At 41.0% G+C, this 21,602-nt stretch overlaps 2 protein-coding genes across 3 annotated transcripts; both read right to left on the bottom strand.

The window, feature by feature from the left end:
* Positions 1–345: 345 nt before the first annotated feature.
* zgc:171704 (Ras-related and estrogen-regulated growth inhibitor-like protein) lies at positions 346–2,402 on the bottom strand. Its single transcript, XM_062538438.1, has 4 exons — positions 1,902–2,402; positions 1,728–1,781; positions 1,557–1,633; positions 346–1,452 (listed from the first exon to the last, which is right to left on the bottom strand). Exons 1-4 carry the CDS (start codon positions 2,035–2,037, stop codon positions 1,039–1,041), a joined length of 681 nt encoding a protein of 226 aa, XP_062394422.1. The 5' UTR covers positions 2,038–2,402; the 3' UTR covers positions 346–1,038.
* An 82-nt stretch (positions 2,403–2,484) lies between these two features.
* On the bottom strand, positions 2,485–21,331 carry trim33l (tripartite motif containing 33, like). Of its 2 annotated transcripts, XM_062538437.1 has the most exons (17): positions 20,628–21,331; positions 20,261–20,358; positions 19,748–19,886; positions 19,402–19,519; positions 18,119–18,235; positions 17,735–17,849; positions 17,218–17,361; positions 16,856–16,967; positions 14,882–16,761; positions 12,040–12,342; positions 11,869–11,944; positions 11,570–11,703; positions 6,582–6,754; positions 6,077–6,182; positions 4,682–4,750; positions 4,027–4,161; positions 2,485–3,200 (listed from the first exon to the last, which is right to left on the bottom strand). In XM_062538437.1, the coding sequence occupies exons 1-17, from the start codon at positions 20,857–20,859 to the stop codon at positions 2,979–2,981; spliced, it is 4,173 nt and encodes a 1,390-aa protein (XP_062394421.1). In that variant the 5' UTR covers positions 20,860–21,331; the 3' UTR covers positions 2,485–2,978. The 2 variants fall into 2 exon arrangements, 1 of the variants encoding a protein (XP_062394421.1); XR_009939639.1 differs by lacking the exon at positions 2,485–3,200 and having other exon boundaries at positions 4,100–4,161; positions 5,997–6,182.
* Between the last annotated feature and the right edge of the window lie 271 nt (positions 21,332–21,602).

Genomic DNA, 21,602 nt, shown 5'->3' with positions numbered 1-21,602 from the left:
TTCGAATATTAAAACCCACAATTATTATTTGAAGCAATGACGTCCAACTTACCATTTAGCTATAGGCCTACTGTTAACTCTAAGATGTACTGTAATCTACTGTTTATTGCTCTTCTGCAGCTCCATTTTCTAATTTGTGCACTTTACTTTTGCCTATCTCTAAAGTAGCCTACAATTATTTTATTTAAATCCTCTGTGAAATTTATTTTAAAATAGCCTAAAAACAGCATTTTATTGATGTGTGGATGAGAAAGAAATAAAGTTCAGCAGTCTTTCACATGGAGAATTTTGTATTGACCACTTTTTTATTTTTTATAAAAAACTTGCAAAGCACTGATCCATTAATTCATCAGAATCAAAGAAATAGTGTTTATTACAGTACATTGAAAACATTTGACAAATATTCCTGCAAACAAATGCCTAATTTGTCTAATTATCCTCCTTTTGCTTTGTTGTAGGGTAAAGCACAATACTAAATTGACAATGAATATGAAGACATGAAACAGAGAGACAGAAATTCACTGTCAATCCTATAGACAGTCCTGTACTTTGTAGCATACTCATAACAAATTACATCCATAAGAAAATTCCAATCTTTATTTACAAAATGCTGATGCATAGCACCAATAAAGAAAATTGACTTAGACTGACAGTAGCCTAACCCAAATCATAATTGCAACACTTTCATAGTCCATCAGTCTTCAGATTTTTCGCGCAATAAACATTAGATGAGCGGCATGGAGGTCACCTCAACATGATAACACCTTGCTGCGCTAGAGCACACCTTCCAAGTAAAGTTACTCAATTCTCAACAGGGTTCCTGTCCCACACTTTAAATCGAAGGCCTTTGCAGATTCGTTGGTCACTTGACCATTTAACTTCCAACATACTTTTACCTTCTTGTGATCTTTCAGGACTTGTCTGTCAACGCGCGCCCACATCATCGCCAGGCCAGCCCAAGCGGCGACCGGCCCTTTTGCCGGCTAATTGGGCCTATCTATTCTCTCTCTTTGTAAAAAACGTTACAGACATAGGGATCTATTCGGCTCGTTTCTTCCCAAACACAGCAGACACGGTCCTCACAATCCCCTTAATACCAACAACACCTTTCTTGAGTGCCCTGGACTCTTTGATCAGTTCCAGCAGTTCGTGGAATACAAGCATCACACCATGGTACGCCTCGGCAGCAGATATCTCGAAGAAACTGCAATCTGCCGATAAGGCAAAGAGTCGACCCTCCTCACTTGAGACTGCTCGCTGGTGCTGAAGATCGCGTTTGTTTCCGACTATGATAATCGGCGCGCTGGCTGACATCTTTCTCGACTGCCTGATGAGCTGCACCTGTTGCCGCACGACGTCGAAACTTGCGCGGTCACAGATGCTGTAGACCAGAATCACTCCGTCTGCCCACTGAAGTTGCTTTTCGCTGATAGACTCAGGTGTGACACAGTTCTGAGGGAAATAAAAGACGAGAACCGGGTAAGCGCAACACCCTGATATACCTGGCTGTAGGCTATATAGCCTACCTAAAGGCAATAGGCGTAATGTCATTTTACCTGTGGATACAACGAATCCCATATGTTGAAAGAAATGTCTCGGCCATCAATTTTGTCGATGTGACTGTATATTGACTCTGTGAAAAAGAGAATTAATTAATTAATTTACAGCATAGTCACAGAGGGATGTTCTGAAGGATAACGTGTCCTAGTCTAGGCTAGGCTACTTACCAATATCTCCGTATTCACCAATAAATCTTCTTGTGAGAAACCTCACAGTGAGAGCTGTGGGGCACAAACATAAACGTCAAGACAAGCAACGGATGTCAAAAATAAATTGTGTAGCCTACCAGGGATAACCTACATCTGTATATCTTGCCTGACTGTTAAGTCAGCTATTCTCACCTGATTTCCCAACATTTTCTGCCCCAAGCAGCAGGACGTTGGCACCATCCATCATTGCTTTGCTGCAGTGAGAGTTGCTTTTAACTTGGACAACCATTTGGCCGATCATAGAAATCCCTGCAACTACAGTGAACATGCCGAGGATGGGTCACAGTTTATATAGTCAACACAGGACGGACTTTCTGTGGGCGGAGCTCAAATTGCTGGATAGGCTTTCCATTAGACCTTACAGTTCTGCGATTCGTTGATGAGGCAGGAATAAACGCGTGTTTGAGATTGAAACAAACAAAAAAAAATCAAGAAAATGTGTCTGTCTGTCAGTTTAGCATTGGCTGACTTGCACTGCATTCATCATTATGTAGGTAGCCTAACCTAAATTATGTAGCATAGGCTACCTTTTTAACCCATATTCAAAACATATTCACATTACTCATGTTCAATTGTTATGTTAACTTCGAGATCAATATTGATAATTGTCCAGTTCAAATGTGTGTAAACCACGGAAAACAATTAGCCTGGATGAATCTTCAGAAAATATTGTTGATAGGAGAAATGAAAACACATTTCTCAGTGATCTCAAAGAAATGCAGTGCTGCTGGCGTCCTCTAGCGGTCAATGAAAAAGCAATTTTCTGCCATTTTCACCCAGAAAAGACATGCACTTATTAACAGCTATTCCGAAAGTTTATTAACAGGATAGCTTACATATAACATATTACATAGCAAACATATAACATGCTATACTCTATATAAATTGAAATTGTGGAAATTGAAAGCTTCAGCTATTCTTATAATGTGCCAACAGCAACATCAGCAACTGTATGGTATTTTTGTGGTAAGTATGTGTCCGTGTCTATTACCAGACAGTCACTGTGTTTCTCTCCCTTTATCTTGTACCTGTAAGATCCACAATCAACATCACTGAGCTGAAAACTTGTAGACCTCTTCTTTTTAGACTTGCTTCCTGTCACACTGTAGTCGCTGCCTTGCCACAGTCACAGTCTCCGAGATGTGTGCATTTTTGGCAGGCTGAGGGAAAACTATCGACAGCGATCTTGACATAATGCTCAGTCTCTGTCTAGTCCCGGTGACGCTTTTTGACGACAGGTTCTGTGAAGTCGTCTGAGGAGTCATCTTCGCTTTCTGACATGTCCTTTGAAATTGGTCCTCCAGTTTTTCCCAGATCCTTTTCCCTTTCCGCAGTGGATCGTTTCAGAAGAGATTGATGGAGAGTGTCTCCAAAGATCAGGTTGACCCTCTTCTCAAAGGACTTCAGCATCCTCAGAGCATCCTCAGTCTCCTGTAAAACGGACAGGGGTGAGATGGAAAGAAAAGGAGGAGTTACTGCATGCTCTGATCATTTTAGTATCCAGAATCAGGGGTGGACTTTGAGTTATTCCAATCATGGATGAGATGGAATTTGATTCAGAGTAGACTTAAAATAAAAGTAAATGAATACAAAAATAAATGTCTTTCTGTATTACATAGATTTGCTAGTCAGGACATAAAGTAGGTGGAGTCAGACAAAATCTCTGCTCACCTCATTGTTATAGATTCCAAGATTACCCTTACCCCACACTACTTGAGTACAGCACATTGAATAACCCACTGCCATGGCTTTTTCACGTTGTCAGTTACCACACTTATGTGTTATTTACATTTACGTTTTTCTAGTTTTAGATTCATTAATTTAGCAGATTTTTTTTTATATACAGTGGGGGAAACGAGTATTGAACATGTCAACATTTAAAAAAAAAAAGGTATACTTCCTGTGAGGCTATTCACCTTACATTTTCACCAGACATTAGTATTAACTCAGGTAATCCACAAATATAAAAACGTTCTAAGCATGTGTGATAAAGTGGAATGTCAGAGGAACAAAGTAATGATTCTGATACCATCCTAGCAACATCCTGGATACCATCCACTGGAAATATCCAGGATACCATCTGGTATCAGAATCTTAAGGTGGAGAAATTTCATCATGTGATGGGTTTTCCTATATCCCATCACAATTTTCAAATGTATACAAATGTTTCACACAATTCACTCATTGTATATTTTATTGAGTGCCTAGTGTTGCCATCCTCAAAACACAGAACATGAAATCTTAAGGGAACTCAAACCTCGGCGTTGGAGAGAGCGGACTCCAGAAACACCCAGACATCTGAAACCAGCTCAGATGGCGTGCGGTACGGAGGGGACCGTCTCCTCATCAACCGTTCATGAATGAATTGAAAGTCTATAGATGACTCTGGATCCTTCAGTTTAAAAGAAAAATAGCGTACAATTCAGTGTTGTTTATATCACAGAGTAGACCATTGAGCGTAATGCTGGAGTGCATAGCATAGATCAAAGCCATCAATATCTCAAAGTTGCGACATCCGTTGACTTCCATGTTAGAGCCAGATTAGAGCGGTCACGTGGTTAGTGGTTAGCCTCAGTAGTTCCTTTGTCCCTGGTTTACTATGGGATTGACAGCAGCGATCGCATTAATATTTACGGTAAATACTCAATGAAAATTACTATAAACTGCATTTCCACATACATATATTACTCACTGAAAATGCATTATTATGCATACGACCATAAGTCATGTAGAAAAGTCTTATTATAACACCTGAGATATTCATTCATTCTCCCATTGAAAGGAACTACTGAGCGACCATGACATACCGGATGTGCCGCCATTTTTTGTACACAGGAGTCAATGGTAGTGTCGCAACTTTGAGATATCGATGGCTTTGGCATAGATGTGGTGTATACGGTTGCCTACTGTACCTTGCATGGGCTGTAAAGGACGCTGTTGTTCTTCTTGCACATCAGGGCGAGCAAGAGGTGTTCGCATCTCTGAGAGAAAAAAAACAACAATACGTAGATCTGTAGATGGCCAGTGACCAGATGTAAACACTTTCTATTTTTAATGCTACTATTATATTATATATTATAGTGAACGAGGCCCATCACCTCTTATGCTGCTGTGGGAGAACATGTTAGACTAATTTGCACGTGTTGAACATTACTTTTTTTTTTTTAGTATATTTTTTGGCCTTTTTGCCTTTATTATTATTATAGGACAGTGAAGAGGTAGACAGGAAACAAGTGGGAGAGAGAGATGGGGTGGGATCGGGACATGACCGCAGGCCAGATTCGAACCTGGGTCCCTTATATGGTACGAGCGCTGTAGCCTGCTGCGCCACACTGCCCCCAAACATTACATTTTTAATTATTATGGTTATTGTTATATGATTTGCATACAGTGTATTAAGTTTGAGAAGAACTTCTTCAGTTTTTGAGTCTTTGACTATTACAAGATGTATTTCTGTACAGACAACTTGCTCTGTCCATGAATGGTTCTCCAATAAAGATCACGCGACAGCCATTAGAATAATGTAATTAATATAATGCCATATAATTAATATCATGTAATGTGGCCTCCAACAGCAGGAAAGGTGCATAAGTGGTATTGTGCTTGAGCTGTCTCTTGTCTCTGTGGACACGGCAGCATGACTGTTTGGGTTTTGTCATATATCTGGTTGTAATGGTTTTGTCTGGAAACAAATGTAATAGTTCAACGTGAATCTGTAGAAGACAGGGCCTCGCCCCAGAGCATTTTGGATTTGCTGCTGGATGCCCCCAGTCGTGATTTGCATCTTAGATCATGATTAAAGATGATAGCTTTGTTCACTCCTGTCTATATTACCTGGTGGTTAAGAATTTTACCACACTGCATTCCAGAAGTCGAATATCTCCTAGCTGAAATCTCCCACTTTCATTTCAGACAAACTTGAAACCACCTATCGTACTCCTAAGTACAATGGAAAGCCACTAGTCCGGAACGCAGCAATAGGCAGGGGTCACACTGACCAGCAGCAAGCGGCAGGTTTCCTATTGTTCTCTATGCTTCGGCAACGGAACGGTTGCAGCGCTAGCGCATTCAAGTGGCAGGTTTGCTGTTGTTCGTAACGCTAGTGTTGAACAAGCTGAGCAACCTTCAAAGCGCAACGCGAGCGTATTCAAATGTCAGTTCAGGCAAACCGTTTGTGCTACTTAGGAACAACAGAACTTATTATGGTCTGAGAGTTGTTACGCTTACCACTGACGCTTCATTATTTCCAGTGTGATTCCCACCTTACAGTTAAGACCAACTGATGAAAGCACATGTGTCCTTCCTACCCTCTGATCAAGTGAGTTCAGCCAGAACTTCCTCCGTCTATCCTTCCTGAATGGGTCTCTTGAATCAGACAGGTCCTGGCATATGGAGCATGTCCATTCGGAATTGCTGGGGAGAGAAAAGATACTGTATGTAAGATCAATTCAATTAGATCTTTAATCGATAATAATAATAATAATAACAATAATAACAATAATAACAATAATAGAGGTGAAATCAGACATATAAAAGGAGGACAGTTCGTCAAGATCGATCAATCAATCAATTAATCCATCCACCAACCACAGTAAAATATCTCACAAAAGCCAATACGAAATGAAGTCGCTTAGGTTCAACCTTAAATGAGGAGAAACTGAGAAACATGTCTGCCTGGCCCCTAATTTGAATAAAATATGCTTATACCGCCTAAATATATGTGCTTAGCCGAAGTTATGAATAACAGTGCCCAAGTTGAGTTCTCCATGTGAAAATGGCCGCAAATGGCAGAGTGAGCGGACTCCCACTCACCAGAGCCGGGCGGCGATTGAAGGAACGTGGCAGTCTCTATGAAAGCTCCTTTCACACACCGCACACAGGAGGGTGGCTCTGTTTGCACTGCACACCTCGCAGCGGAGGCTGCTCCCTGGAGAGCCAGGAGACAGCGGAGAGCTCTCCGAGTTCTCAGAGTCCACGAAGAGTTCCTGGATCACAGTTGGATGACAGAACTGGCATGTGTTAATGATGTTATGGTACTATGCAAACTAGGTGCTGTCAACATTTCAATAATGGGCATTAATGTAGAATTAATGTAGAAGGAGTAACTGTGTAGATGGAAGGAAGAATATGAAAGAAATGTTAAAAGTAGGGCTGTGCAATTAATCGATTTTTAATCGTAATCGAGATTATTATTTTAAATCGTAATCTAATGTGAAATCGTAAAAATCGATTTTTCACTTTAACTAGGGTAATAACGGTACTTCTGTTTGCAAGTGTTGAATTTTGCGTCAAAAGTTCAAAAAAGTTTCTTAATATCAATCATTTAAAATGAATTATTAATAATTCATATGGTTTAACAAGAGCAAGATTTGCACTTAAATCCCAATGGGGAAATTATTTGCAAAATGTTCAATAAAAAACAGCATATTTCAAACAAATTCTTGCCTTTTGTCATTTAAAAAATAATCGTAATCGTAATCGAAAATCGGATTTTGAGAAAAGAAAATCGAGATTTTATTTTTAGGCAAAATCGAACAGCCCTAGTTAAAAGTGCATATTTGTCTCAAGTTTTTGAAGAAGGACGTATACTGTAAAAGGGAAGAAGCATATACTGTATGCAAGGAAGCATAAGAAAAGAACAACATAAAAAAGGAACAAAACAAAGCACTAAGAATGCTCTGGACCGAAGAAGACTTTTAGACCTGTCTAAAAGGTCTGTAGCCTAGCCTGGGTGTTCCCATACTGCCTTGCGCGGTGATTTCTTTCACGCTGCTAAGGCAGTCTGGAAACTAACGCCCACATTTTCGCCGGATGTTGCCGACCAATCACAGAACAGGGGAGAAAGCAAGACCATGATGAGCAATGCAAAGACGCATTTGACAGACATCCGTGGCGCCCAATGAACGGACCTGAAAACAATTATGCCAAGGAATTCATTGCACTAATCGATACTTTCTCCCTAACACAGCATATACAGGAGCCAACACACTCTCAAGGCCATACACTCGACCTCGTTATCACAAAGGGTCTCAATGTTTCTACAGCTGTTAAAGACCTGGCGTTATCCGATCATTTCTGCATGTTTTTTGATGTGTCTATGTCCCCACACAGTCAGAACAGATCTATGTTGGTAAAAAGGAGAGTCATAAATGAACAGACAAGTGTTCTTTTTGAGCAAGCACTCTCACAGGCGTCAAGTAATCTGTCAGACTCTGTAGAAGACTTACTGGATCACTTTAATGCAAAAATGGCAAGTATTATGGATGACATTGCTCCATTAAAATTCAAGAAAGTTAAGGAGAAACAGAAAGCACCATGGAAACAGATTCCTGCGGTTAAACTCCTAAAAAGAGAGTGTAGGAAGACTGAAAGAAAATGGCGTAAATGCAAACTTCAGATCCACTATGAAATCCATAAAGAGATGCTCCGCACATATAACTCCGAAATATGCAAAGCAAGACAATCATTCTTTTCTAACATCATCAGTAGAAGTTCAAATAACACTCGTGTTTTATTTTCCACTGTAGATAAGTTAACTAATCCTCCCTCACAATTAGCACCCGAACTTGATGATGAGTTTTCATCTTTTTTTAAAGGTAAAATTGACAAAATCAGACTCAATATATCTGCTAAATTACTCATTCAACACCCGGAACTTCCAGCTACAAATAGAAGGAAACTTAACTTGATGTCAGAGTTCAATTTGATAGACTACGAAACACTTGAAAAAACAGTACAGATTCTCAGCTCCTCCACGTGTGTCTTAGACACCCTGCCTACAAATTTCTTCAAAACTGTTTTTCACCTTATAGCCTCAGATGTCCTTCACATTGTAAATGCATCACTGCTGTCTGGCACTTTTCCTAAGTCCCTAAAAACAGCTGTTGTAAAGCCACTGCTCAAGAAGAATAACCTAGATGCCTCCAAGCTAAACAATTACAGGCCCATATCAAATCTACCTTTTATTGGCAAAATTATTGAAAAAGTAGTCTTTAATCAACTAACAACCTTCTTAACGTCAAATGGGTATTTTGATTACTTTCAGTCTGGTTTTCGGGCAAATCACAGCACTGAAACAGCTCTCATTAAGGTTTTCAATGACATACGTCTCAACACAGATTCTGGTAAAACATCAGTCCTAGTGCTACTGGACCTTAGTGCAGCATTTGACACTGTTGACCACAATATTTTACTACACAGACTAGAACACTGGGTTGGATTTACAGGCATAGTTACCAACTGGCTCAAATCATATCTACAACAGAGGAGCTTCTTTGTTGCCATCGGCAACTGTACCTCAACACCAACGTCCTTGACCTGTGGTGTTCCCCAGGGGTCGATCTTGGGGCCACTATTATTCAACCTCTATATGCTCCCACTTGGACAAATCATCCAAAATAATTTGATTTCATATCATAGCTATGCAGATGACACACAAATCTACTTAGCTCTGTCTCCTAACGACTATGGTCCCCTTGATTCTCTGTGTCAGTGTATAGAACAAATCAACACTTGGATGTCTCAAAATTTTCTTCAGCTGAACAAAGAAAAAACTGAAGTCATTGTATTTGGTAAAAAGGAGGAAAGACTTAAGGTTGCCACTCTCCTTGACACAAAAGGATTGAAAGCAAAGGATACTGTTAAAAATCTTGGTGTATTAATCGACAGTGATCTAAATTTCAACAGCCACATGAAAATGATAACTAAATCAGCTTTTTACCACCTCAAAAATATTGCCAAACTGAGAGGGCTAATGTCAAAACATGATTTAGAAAAACTCATTCATGCATTTATCTCTAGCAGGGTTGATTACTGCAATGGACTGTTCACAGGCCTTCCTAAAAAGACTATCAAACAGCTTCAGGTGATTCAAAATGCAGCAGCTAGGGTTCTCACAAAAACAAAAAGAACTGAGCACATTACTCCCAATTCTTAAATCTCTGCACTGGCTTCCAGTAAGTCACAGAATTGACTTTAAAGCACTACTGCTTGTTTATAAATCAGTAAATGGAGCAGGACCTAAATACCTATCAGACATGTTTCAGCAGTACACACCTTCTCGTCCTCAGGAGAAAAACCTGTTAGTAAAACCCGCTGTTAGAACTAAACATGGTGAAGCAGCTTTTAGCTGCTATGCAGCTCAGCTTTGGAACCAACTTCCAGATGACATTAAAAAGGCCCCAACTGCAGCCAGTTTTAAATCTAGACTTAAGACAAAATTGTTCTCAGATGCTTTCTGCTAAATGTCTTAATTATTTCACCTTGAGTCTTAAATGCTTTCTGTATAAATCTTTATTTTTAAATGATGTTATGCTTTCCTTATAAGTTTTTATTTTGTTTTGGAAATTGAAACCTGATGTGTGTGATCCCTCAACATGCCGGAGAATTGCACTCATGGTGAGTAGTACTGGTTTGTTCCTTTTAAGTACTACGTTCTGCCCCTGGTTGGGCAAAGGGAGATTCAGGTGAGTAGGGCCCCCGTTTGGGGATAGTTTTTGTTGGGTGGTAGTCAGCGTCAGGGACGGCTGAGCTATCGGCCCTGGACATTAAGGTCTCCCCAGTAAGAAAGGAAATATTGTGTGCGCACACAGATGGGCCTACGTCAACGAATCTCCAAAGAGTGGCAACAGCTCTGGGTGTTTGAGAAGGATCACTATCACTGGTTTGCTAAATTAGACTCTGGCAAAGTCTATCTGTTAAAAACAGACCTGTCTTCTAGTTATTCCACCTTATGTCTTTTATGTTTATTATTCTTTATTGCTTTCTTTTTTATTTTTATTTTATCATTATTACTATTATTATTATTATTATTACTCTTTGCTCATCTATGCTTTTATCTGCTATTACTGTTTGGTTTTTGTTTATGTAAAGCACATTGAATGACCTCTGTGTATGAAATGCGCTATATAAATAAACTTGACTTGACTTGACTTGACTTGACTGGGCATTTTTTCAAATACGAGAAAATGAACGTCTGGTTGCCAGACCACGTCTCATTTGAGAAGTGGTAGGCGCTAGCCAGGCTATCTGTAGCCACAAATCAACTATTGAACCAGGCAAGGCCGTATTCAGTCTTATGGATAATATGCTGGCAGAATCATTAAATATTGTCCCATTTTCATAGCCCCTCTGTTTTCCTAAATCCGAGTCACAATGTCGCTTGATATTCCAGGGCCTGAATTTCATTTTTCACAACGGGGGGAATTCCCCCCCTCAGTGACTCCAATGGGGGGGATTTATACAGTTTGGGGGGGAGAATTATACAGTTTGCAGGGAACACATATAGTGGGTCAATCTTATCAAGCTAATGCAATTAAAACAACTGTAATATCCACGAGTGACGCTTCAACGACTCCTCTCAAGCTATTGTTCCAACCACCAAACTATCTGATCATATTTGCGATTGATGGTTGGAACTACACTTTCTTTTTTTTAAAGTAGATTTTTGGGGTTTTTATGCCTTTAAATGATAGGAGAGTATAGAGTGAGATGAATCAAATGGGAGAGAGCAGGAGTGGGATCTGGAAAGGACCACAGGGCGGGAATCAAACCCGAGTCGCCTGTGTACGGTGATTGAGCTGCGCCACAGCTGGGGCCATAATTACCTTTTCTAGAAACATCAAATCCGTGAACAATGGTTCCCATGATTGCCATGGAAGTTAACCAATGACTCACTGATCACATACCATTATTAACAACCTTGACAAACCAGGTGACAACAAAATTTGGTAAACGGAAATATATCTATAAGTCTACAGTATCTGCTTATTCATATGAACTTATATTACTGAGAGACATACCTCCACTTTAGTCTCTGGCGGTGGGATATTTTCAAGCGATCCATCAGTGCCAACTCTGAACCGAGGAAGTGAATGTCCAGCAGGTGGCAACTTTATATCCAATCGAATCAAATCAACTTGACATCTTAACATCTCTGTTCATGGAAATCAAAGTTGTTATTGGAGAAAAAAAAACAGGTATTTATGTTTCTCAGTGATAATTGAGATTTATATCCCATAGACAAAAAGCAAGACACTAGATAACGATGACTAGATAAAGGAGTCTTCATAAAAAAACAGGTCAGCTGATATTAACTTACTCTCTGGAAGTGTGCAGTACTTTATTTCTGCTGTGCTTTCAGCCTTGTCAGATGTCACAGAATCAGCGTCACCAACCTGTCAATAAGAATAATAATATTTCACCATCAGCACCATCCTGTGGATTAGACAAATTAATTGAAGCAAAGTGAAATGGACAATCAGTTCCTTACAGGCACTGAATCTTCAGACTCCGTTCTTGACAAGGACTGAGGATCTTCGGTCTTGACAGTGTCTGTTTGAGGGGAATCCTGCCCCCCTTTCCCAAGTGGCAGTACTCCCAATATCTCTCGAAAGCTTTGTGGAAGTCCATTGAGCCAGTTTGAATGTATGTTGCGAGCGTCCTTGGTTAATTGTGGTAGGATATCCCTCTGTTCTGATGGCTCCTCTTGGCCCTCTGTCTTACTAGTGGTTTGCTGGATGGTCAAAGTTTGAGTGTCACTCTGAGGGTCTGGCAAACCAGCTGGGCTTGACACCTGAAAAAGGATCACAATCCAGTAAGTGTTTTCATGTTTTGCTCAAATTGCTGTACATTAATCTGTTAATCTGTTAAAAGTTAAGTATAATCTGTTAAATAAGTTTAAAAATCACTTTGCTGTATTTGCTAAAACTGTCACAATGTCTTGCCAGAAGTACAAAAGACAGACAATCTACAATATACAGTAGAATAATATAAAAAACCTTCGCTTCAACCTGCACATTCTCTCTGCAAAAATAAATTACGCTTGTCAATTTGTTTCCATCTCAAGTAGGTGATGAGAGTAGGAGATGGAAACAAATTGAGAAGCGGGATTTATTTTTGGCGAAAAACAGTGTGACTGAGCGGCGGTCATATTTTGTACCATTTTGCGGTACATCTAGTTGTTTACATTTGTGTAAGAATCCATGTGGATTCAGAAATGTTCAGCCTGGGAGAACCCAGACAAACTTGTAAAAAAACGTGCATATGCTCCACAGGTCCATCTGGAAAGGAGCCCATTTCCAAATCACCCAAAACACAGTATCCAATCACAATCACTCATCTGGCCTGGGGTGTGCTTTAGACCTATTCCTACAAAAAACATCCTTTTCATACCATTAACAAAGATTGACTAATAATTAATAACATACTGAACCTATCCTACTAGAGTTACTCTCGGTCACCCCATATCCCAATGTCTCTTTGTGTCGCTCTGTCACAAGCTGACTGAGCAAGGCCCGTTAGGAAAAACAAAAAAAAAGTTGGCCTTGCAGGCGCAAGATAAGGTGTGAACAAAGGCGGGCTCTACTTAAAATAGCCGGTGAGAAAGAGCAAGTGAGTAAACGATATGCAGCCCATGTGCAATTTGTGACCTGTGATCAATGTCTAAACCCCGGAACTTTGTGTAAACTTACGGTGAAAAGTTTGTACTCTTGGCAGCAACAGTGCTGACTAGCAAAGATAAGCCTGTACAATGATCTTTTCATAACGCCACCTAGATAGATAGATAGATACTTTATTGATCCCCAAGGGGAAATCCAAGACCTGTGGGTCTGGGGTAGTGAGAAGTCTTATGTCGGCATCTAAGGAGGAGTATAGACGTTGGTATTCGACTATTGTTCTGGAGTGCCTTCTCTAGGCTTATTCCAGTTGGTATTGCTGCTAGTATCAACAAAACCACTTTTTCATCAAATTCTCCCTACTTGAAAACTTAAGCACAAGTTATCAGTTATTTTTTTCTTGAAGTTGTGAGCTACTTTTTCTACTTATCAACTGTCATATTTGACCATTTTCTATTACACTTCGACTAAATGTAAGGGGAGCAGGAAGTTTTGAGATTTTTCCACCTAGAATAAAAGCATATTTTTTTCTGAACATTTTGACCTGGACTCAAATTGGATATGTTTGCTTAATTTCAATAATTCGTCTTGCATTGTTTCATTGTTTTATCATAATTATCATTGTTATTATTATTACTATTATTACTTTATTGTACTTGGTGGTTGTATGTTGTCTTAATTTCTTTTGTTTGTATAGTGTATTAAGACCATGCTACACTATAAAAAAATATAACAAAGATATGTTTGAGGTGCATCTGAAGCGATTTGGTGAGAGCTGAATGCACCAATTTAAGTAAGTAAATGAAGCCTTTTCAATCCCAATCTCTATCCCAATCTCTACTGACATTTGAGAAACGGTCTGGTGTAAAAAAATTTCCGACTGAATCAAAAATTATGATTTCTGGATGTATAGCATGGCAGACCATCTTCCATGTTTATGGGTTAGAGGACAACCAGTAGATTGAACCATTAAACATATTTCTTTTCACAACAACTTCCTTAACATAAACATGAACTTCCCTTGCATATAAGAAATAGTGTCGGTTCCCATTCCCATACACAGTTTAAAGGGATAATCCGGAGTGAAATGCACTTTAGATCAAATTTTCGGACTATTGGGAGTACATACGTTGAGTTGACACCAAAATCATGTAATTCGGATGTATTTTGAGAAAGTTCGAGTTCACCGTTTTTAGCCAAAACTCGTTAGCCTGTAAGTGACCGGGGCAGGTCCTTTCGCCACTACAAAACGCTATTTTTATACCTCTTCTACTGTTCCAAACAACACTACAGTTACGTGGTAGTGAGTAGAGGGTTCCTAAAGCCAAACCGAAGTATCCTCACGTCTTTATGTGGTCGGATAGAGAGTCCAGAATGAATTTAATCGAGTCAGTACCTTTCCGGAAATGTTAGTTAAGTGTTGTTGAAGCGTTGCGCAGCTGCCGCGGCGACATTTCCGGAAGGTACTGACTCGATTAAATTCATTCTGGACTCTCTATCCGACCACATAAAGACGTGAGGATACTTCGGTTTGGCTTTGTCAACTCAACGTATGTACTCCCAATAGTCCGAAAATTTGATCTAAAGTGCATTTCACTCCGGATTATCCCTTTAAGCTCAATCTTAAGAGTAAAAGCTCATCTTTCTCTTTTAGTGTAGGACTAGGCACATTCATCTATGTAGAGCAAACCAACCCCTTAAGATTGCTGTACTTACTGAAGCATCACTGCCACTGAGAGTGTATTCGTTGGTTTTATCAGTCCCAGCAGAGGAATGGCATTGATGGAATTTCCACACTTTTGACTGACGCCGTTTGAAGTTGTTGGTAGACTTTTTCTGGAGCATTGCGAGTCTTTTTGCAATCAGTTTCAATGTTCTCGGATCCTGAAGGCTCAAGGATTTATTATTAGGAGTGGTTTTGGAAGATTGGGGTTTCTGGGTATCAGCAGAGCGGCCCTGAAGGATATTATAAATTAAAGGGTTAGAGAGGGCCGCCTTTTTGTGAGAGGCCTTCTTCAGTGCCTTTTGGTGAGAAGAAATGGTGCTGGGTTGAACTAATGGAGATGCTGTCAAAGGAGCCTGGGGGTGTTGAGCATCTACAGTAGAAACTTGTACTTGATGCACCATTGCTGAGGGAGGGGGTTGAGATGTGTTGGACTGAGTCTCAGAACATCCTGACCGGGCTTTTCCTGGGGATGTAGAAGCAGATAGGGCATGAGGGTGTTCTAGTGAAGATACTGACGGTCGAGACTGGGGATCGTGGGCGTCAACATAAGAAACCTGTACTTGCTGCGGTCGAGACTGGGGATTGTGGGCGTCAACACAAGAAACCTGTACTTGCTGGACCAATGCTGAGGGAGGGGACTGAAATGTGTTGGACTGAGACTGGGAATGACCTGAGTGAGCTTTCCCTGTGTCCGCAGAAGTAGGCCGAATGGTTTGAGGATGTTTGGTGAGAGATGGCCGCTGTAAAAGAGAAGACAAAAGAGTACCGTGTCGATCTACTGGAGATACTGCTGGGGGAGCCGGTGAATGGGGAGAAACCTGTACTTGCTGCGGGCGAGACTGGGGATTGTGGCCGTCAACAGAAGACCGATGCTGGACCAATGCTGGAGGAGGAGAATGAAATATTTTGGACTGAGATGGGGTATGAGCAGGCCGGATGACTTGAAGGGACCTGGTGGGCGAGGGCTGCTGTGCTGGTTTTGGGGGAGATGACAGAGGACTATGCGATGCTGTCAGATCAGGCTTACGCGAGTGAGATGGCCTAGCACTGTTTGCCGTGGAGTTAGCTGAGCCAGAGTGGGCATGCACTTGCGGTGAAGACTGTGCTTTTACTGATTTTTCTGTCACATTGGCGATGCTGAAGGGACCGCACAGGACCTGGGGAGGATTCTGGATTATAGGTGAAGAAAGAACAAAAAACGCAGTCTGACCCTGATGACTCTGTTGCTGGAAAGATGTGGAGGGTACAGCCAATGGTAATACAGCATTATGTTGCAGCAGGGCAGGTCCGTTAATGTGAGGTTGAGAAGGAAGCAAAGAGGACCGAGGGAGCTGAAGGCTACTTGACGAAGCAGACTGAGACTGAGGGGCATTAGATGGGGCAGACGTAGCCTGAATGAGTGTAGACTGAGGGAGTGTAGACTGAGCATAAACCGAATGACCAAGTGGGGCGTTCTTAGGCTGACCGTGATGAGAGGGGGGAACTGTTGGGGATTGACCGCGCAGAGCTGCCTGAGCACAGATGTCAGGAGACGTGGTGGATGTTGCGGTGTTGACGATGCAGTTCTTGGGCGCAGTCTGGCCAGACGAGGAAGTAGACGGCTGGGGAGCGTTAGGCGAGCAAGCCGCAGAGTTCGGGATTCCAAGCGGGGTGTTGTGAGACTGACTGTGATTGGAGGGGGAAGCCACTGGGGTTCGACCGAGAAGTGTCGCCTCCTGAGTAGAAGAGTCCGGGGACGAGGAGGTGGACGTCACTGTGTTGATGATGCAGTCCTTGGGGACATTATGGAGATTTGGTACGCTCTGAAGAAGGGATTCGGACTGGTTGGACTGGTGGCGTGCAAAGGGGACAAGTTTGAGAGTGATTCCTCCTGGGGGGGGGGGGGGGCAAATCAGCGCATTATAAGTCACTGACCATTTCATGAAAACCTTATCAAAATGTGATTTAAATGATTTCAGCCTCACCGAAATTTTCCACTGAGGTCATGATGGACTGATTGACCTGGACATTCAGTTCAAGCATAGAAGCAGGCGGATTTACACTCTGAACCAGCAGATCCTTTATTTGACCTTCAATCTGTAGAGAGAAGAATAACTGTTTCTTCAGTATTGAAATTAAAGCTTTATATATAATATTAGACCTAATGCTCTATTCCAATTTCTCTCAGTATGTGTGTGTGTGTGTGTGTGTGTTTGTTGTCTGTACTGTTCATAAACATGAAAGGGTTGATATCACTTTTTGTTTTTGTCAGTGCCATCAAAATGACCATTAACATACATACTGTACATACAGCACAAGAGTCCAAGCAAAAGAAAACTACACTCACTTTGTTTTTGAGGAGTATTCCAGCATGGCCTTCTATGCTGAGAGTTTTTTCAATGAAAGACATAATGTAGTCCTGTCTTTCCTCTAGTCTCCTCAGAGAGGACTTTCTTTGGGACAGTTGTTTCTCCTCTCTCCCATACACTGCCTTCAGTCAAGCACAATCAACCACAACAAACAATCAGAAATATTGGGACTCAACAGACCTTATTCTCATTAGACATGTATGCTGATAATTATGTAGCCTGACGCGTTGTGTTTGTGGGCATATATCAGTAACTGTGGCTACACTGGGTCGGCAACTGAAGCATTCCGTTCGCATAGCATAAGAATAGGCAAACGAGCCATTTTATGCGGCGAGGCCACGTCTGTTGTTGCCAGTTCAGTTGGCTATAGTGGAAGCTACAATTTGTTGAGGCAGACGCTACGCGATTGGAGCACTTCAGTCGTGGACCTGGTCTAGCTTGCCTGTAAGAATTTTTATTTGTTTCAGTATTTTATTTGTATCAGTGTATAATTACCACAGCAGACTGAAAGAGATTGAGCGCCTTCAACAGCAAGGAATGATGCATCTTTGACACCACCAGAGAAATTTTTTTCTTGAGACAAGTCTTCAGGTCAGTAATATTCTGTAGTCTAAGGGACAGATTTAGCCTTTAGAACATGCAACTCTTGTGAGTCAAGCTATGCTCATGCCAACAGCTACATCACCAAAGTATCAAGGAGTAATGGCACGAAACAAGCAATAAATAAATAAATCAATGGATGAATGGATGCATGGATTGATCGATAGACAGACACATAGACTTAATTATTCATCCTATTCAACAACTGTGGCTGGTATAGTACAAGGTGTCTGTAACGGTCTTAAGCCATATTTTGTTTAAAATTAAACCATACGATACCTCTGATCCAAATCCAGTTCACTCTGTTTTACTTGCTCCTTGTGTCTTGTCACTTGCCCCTGTAGTGACTGAAGCTTTTCCCGTAAAGCAGATACTGCCTCAGTGACCATCTGATAGCTGTGAAGGTGACAATTTTTCAATATAGTTCTGAGTAAAAAATGTCCCATTCGGCCAACAGTATGCTATTGCTGTATTAAAAATTACAAATTACAATGTCAATAGTGTAAATTCTAAGGAATAGAAGAAATGTAATTCTAAATCCAAACTAAATTGTTGGTGTAGGGACTCAGAACGAGCTACTGACGAGGTTTGGTGCTGTTTTGAGCAATATTACTGGTTGAAAAAAAGCTATTTTGAAAGCATTTGGCTCTGCGCCGTTAGTTAATCCAATGTTTGCAATTTTAGGCTCTATCTTATACCAGTGCTAGCTCTCGCTCTGTAGTGCTTTATCAATGAAGAATACTGTCTCCACCTCTGGATGTATTTTCATTCAGAAAAACACTTTTTGGTCAATTTTCTCCAAAGATACATTTTAAGGCATATTTGGAGTCCAAAACCCCATCTTCAAACACAAACAAACCTGATTTCAGACCTTTAATTCATATTCATATAGCCTGGAAGCCATCTTGAATTTACACATTTACACAAATTTACAAGTTCACAAATTTGAGATGTCTCTGTGCCTTAACCAGAGATGTTTAGGCCAATCAAATCGTCTAGATGGGCTTTATACAGAGGAGCAACAATAATGTCGTCGTCCACGTCTCTTGAGCACGCTTGAGTTGATTTTGTTTAGGTAACAACAAAAATGCAATAACTTTGAAAGACGAACAGAAAACTGTGAAGAAGAATGTATTTATGCCCTGCCCCCTCCCCGGCAAGTGGATTCACATATTTCAATGATCTGATGGGTTAGGTCTGTCCAATTAGGAGCAGACACATTTTCCCTCCTATCGGTTGCAACACGCCCCACATTCAAATTTAAAAGGCACGATACCACACTAATATTCCGATAAGAATTCAAGTTTGGCTACACCAGGCTAATCTGCACATAAACATTGAACTGTTACTAGTGCTGTTGATGTCATGGTGGCAATGTAGCGATTACTACACAATTCATATACTGTAGCTGCTTCCAAGAGATTCAGGACTATACATATACATTTGCAAGAACATATCTAATCCCTTGAAAATAAAATTCTCAGGCATCTGTAAAGGACTCACATACTCTAACACTTCACAAGCTTTAATGCAACTGCATACAGTACATAATTTCTTCATACCTGTGATTTCTGTGGTCAACCAACTGGCAGTTCCGACAAGTGAGCTGACTGCAGGTCACGCAAAAGAATTTCAGAGGTTCGTCTCTGTGAGCTGGGCAGTACAGGGTAGGATGTGAACCTGTGGAGGACAAAACATGGAAAGACTTTACACTTAGAGCTGGTTGCCACACGAAGCAACCCTGGCCCATGGGTGGCCAACCAGTCCAACATGAAGAAAACTCACAGCCACATAACACAAAAGATGCCCACACTACAAGAGCAACACTAATTTACTTCAATGCATCTCTCAGGTTTCCAAGATTTCAGGTTTTTAAATTCCAACGGGTGATGGTGCCATGATATTCACCTTCAGATAGCTCCTGTGCTACAATTGTGTGACCCCGGGTGAGTTTGACTCGGTTATGGGCAGAAACACAGTCAGAGCATAGGAATTCCCCACAGTCCTTACACCAGCCATTGATTCCAAGTTCCTCACATCCTCCGCACTATAAAGAACCACCACAAAAGGAGGAAGCCAGAAAGAACAGCCCAGAGAGAGTTCGTATGAACACAGTGAGTTTAAACAACAGCAAAGATGGATTACAGATTTAACAGACAGTTACAGGCACGGGGTCATCATAGACAGAGCAGTCTAGTTAGCTGTAGTGCTGTGGATATACTGTGATGTAGTAGTTAGCTGTAGTGGGTAAACTGTGATCAAACCAATATATATTATCCTTGCCTATTTTAAGTGGGTATACTGAGATGGTGGCACTTTTTAAGTGGGTATACTGCCTAGTCCAGCAGTATCAAGTAGACTACACAAATGACTAATGATAGATGACTGGAAGGCAATAAATAGTAGGGGAACATCACTCACCTTATATACTTCACTCCCTGACGAGGGAAGGGACTGCTTAAAGATAACATTTTCAGTGATTTCCGTGATGCCAAATAACTTCTTGCAGGAGGGACATACTTCAGAGAAAGACACAAAACGACGTCAGATTATCCTAACGGCAGGATACCATTCCGGGCATTATTAATGGGGTAATTTACGAGACATCCAGCACTATCCATTCGGCTGAAAGTGCAAACTCGACCACTGGCTCGAGGTCATCATGGTTCGAAGGACCATAGGGTGAGATTACATCATTTAACCCTGTGCAGCAATCACTGACAGTCTTCATCTCACATGCCATCTTAAAGTTGAAAAGCATATATGCTATTTTACACAGTTTACTCACCTATGGATTTTCTGTTGTTCTCCTCCACATGCTGTTTTGACAGACATGTGCTGCAAGCAGAGTGTAAACATGGAAAGAGTTGTGGTAACCGACTTTGGTGTAATGGCGTATCGCAAACGCAACAGTTTTCCAGCAAAGACGTCGTTTTGTCCTCTGCCGCTGACGAAACGTCGTGTACCACCGGACCCACATCAATGTCGTCCAACTTTTTCTGAATTCTGGCGACAGACATGGTTTCGTAGCAGATCCAACGCCGTCTTCAGAAACTGTCGCTTAATCTAATACTGGAAGTCGCTGCGCGTGTCTCGTCTCTGGATTGTATTTTCGATGTTCGAAGCAAAATGGATTTGTTGACTGTCTGCGCATCTTGAGGATATCATAAAGACAGGAACTGTTTTAATTAGTTCCAATGAGACCAATGTCGTCAAATGTTTTTATAATAAATCTTTACCTCAGCTTTTCTTGTCACTAACTATTCCAGATGTCTTTTGTCCTGGTGCTATTAGCTAACGTTACTTATCGTTACTACCAGTGGTAACTTTCTGTTCGCGTTAGAAAATAGTCGCGTATATCACTTTAACTATATAGGTACGTAGACACCACACTATAATGTGATTGAAAGTAAAAAACAGTTTGTGATAGTTAAACTAAAGATAACAGTACCTTCCTTTCTCAAAAATTGTAGACGAAATACTGTCCCATAGACAGAAGTGACGCGTATTTCGACCGGAAATTCCTTTGATTGACATAAATATCGAGCAATCTCTCGCGGTTACGTCTGTGTGGTATTCTAGGGTAGCCTATGGGGATTTTAGATTATGAGGCGTAAAAAAGGAGGTTGGGCGAATATGCTCCAAAATATGCTACAGTAAAAACAGTCCTACATGAAACCGCGTGGTAATGTGGAGCTAGTGCCGCACATTATATCTGAGCGACTTCATGAAGTTGTGTTTCCTCACGGATGGATTGAAACCA

Source organism: Sardina pilchardus, chromosome 6, assembly GCF_963854185.1.
Source record: "Sardina pilchardus chromosome 6, fSarPil1.1, whole genome shotgun sequence".
NCBI classification, from domain to species: Eukaryota; Metazoa; Chordata; class Actinopteri; order Clupeiformes; family Clupeidae; genus Sardina; species Sardina pilchardus.
The sequence above is the reverse complement of the archived record's forward strand: the minus strand, read 5'-3'. Positions and strand labels throughout refer to the sequence as shown.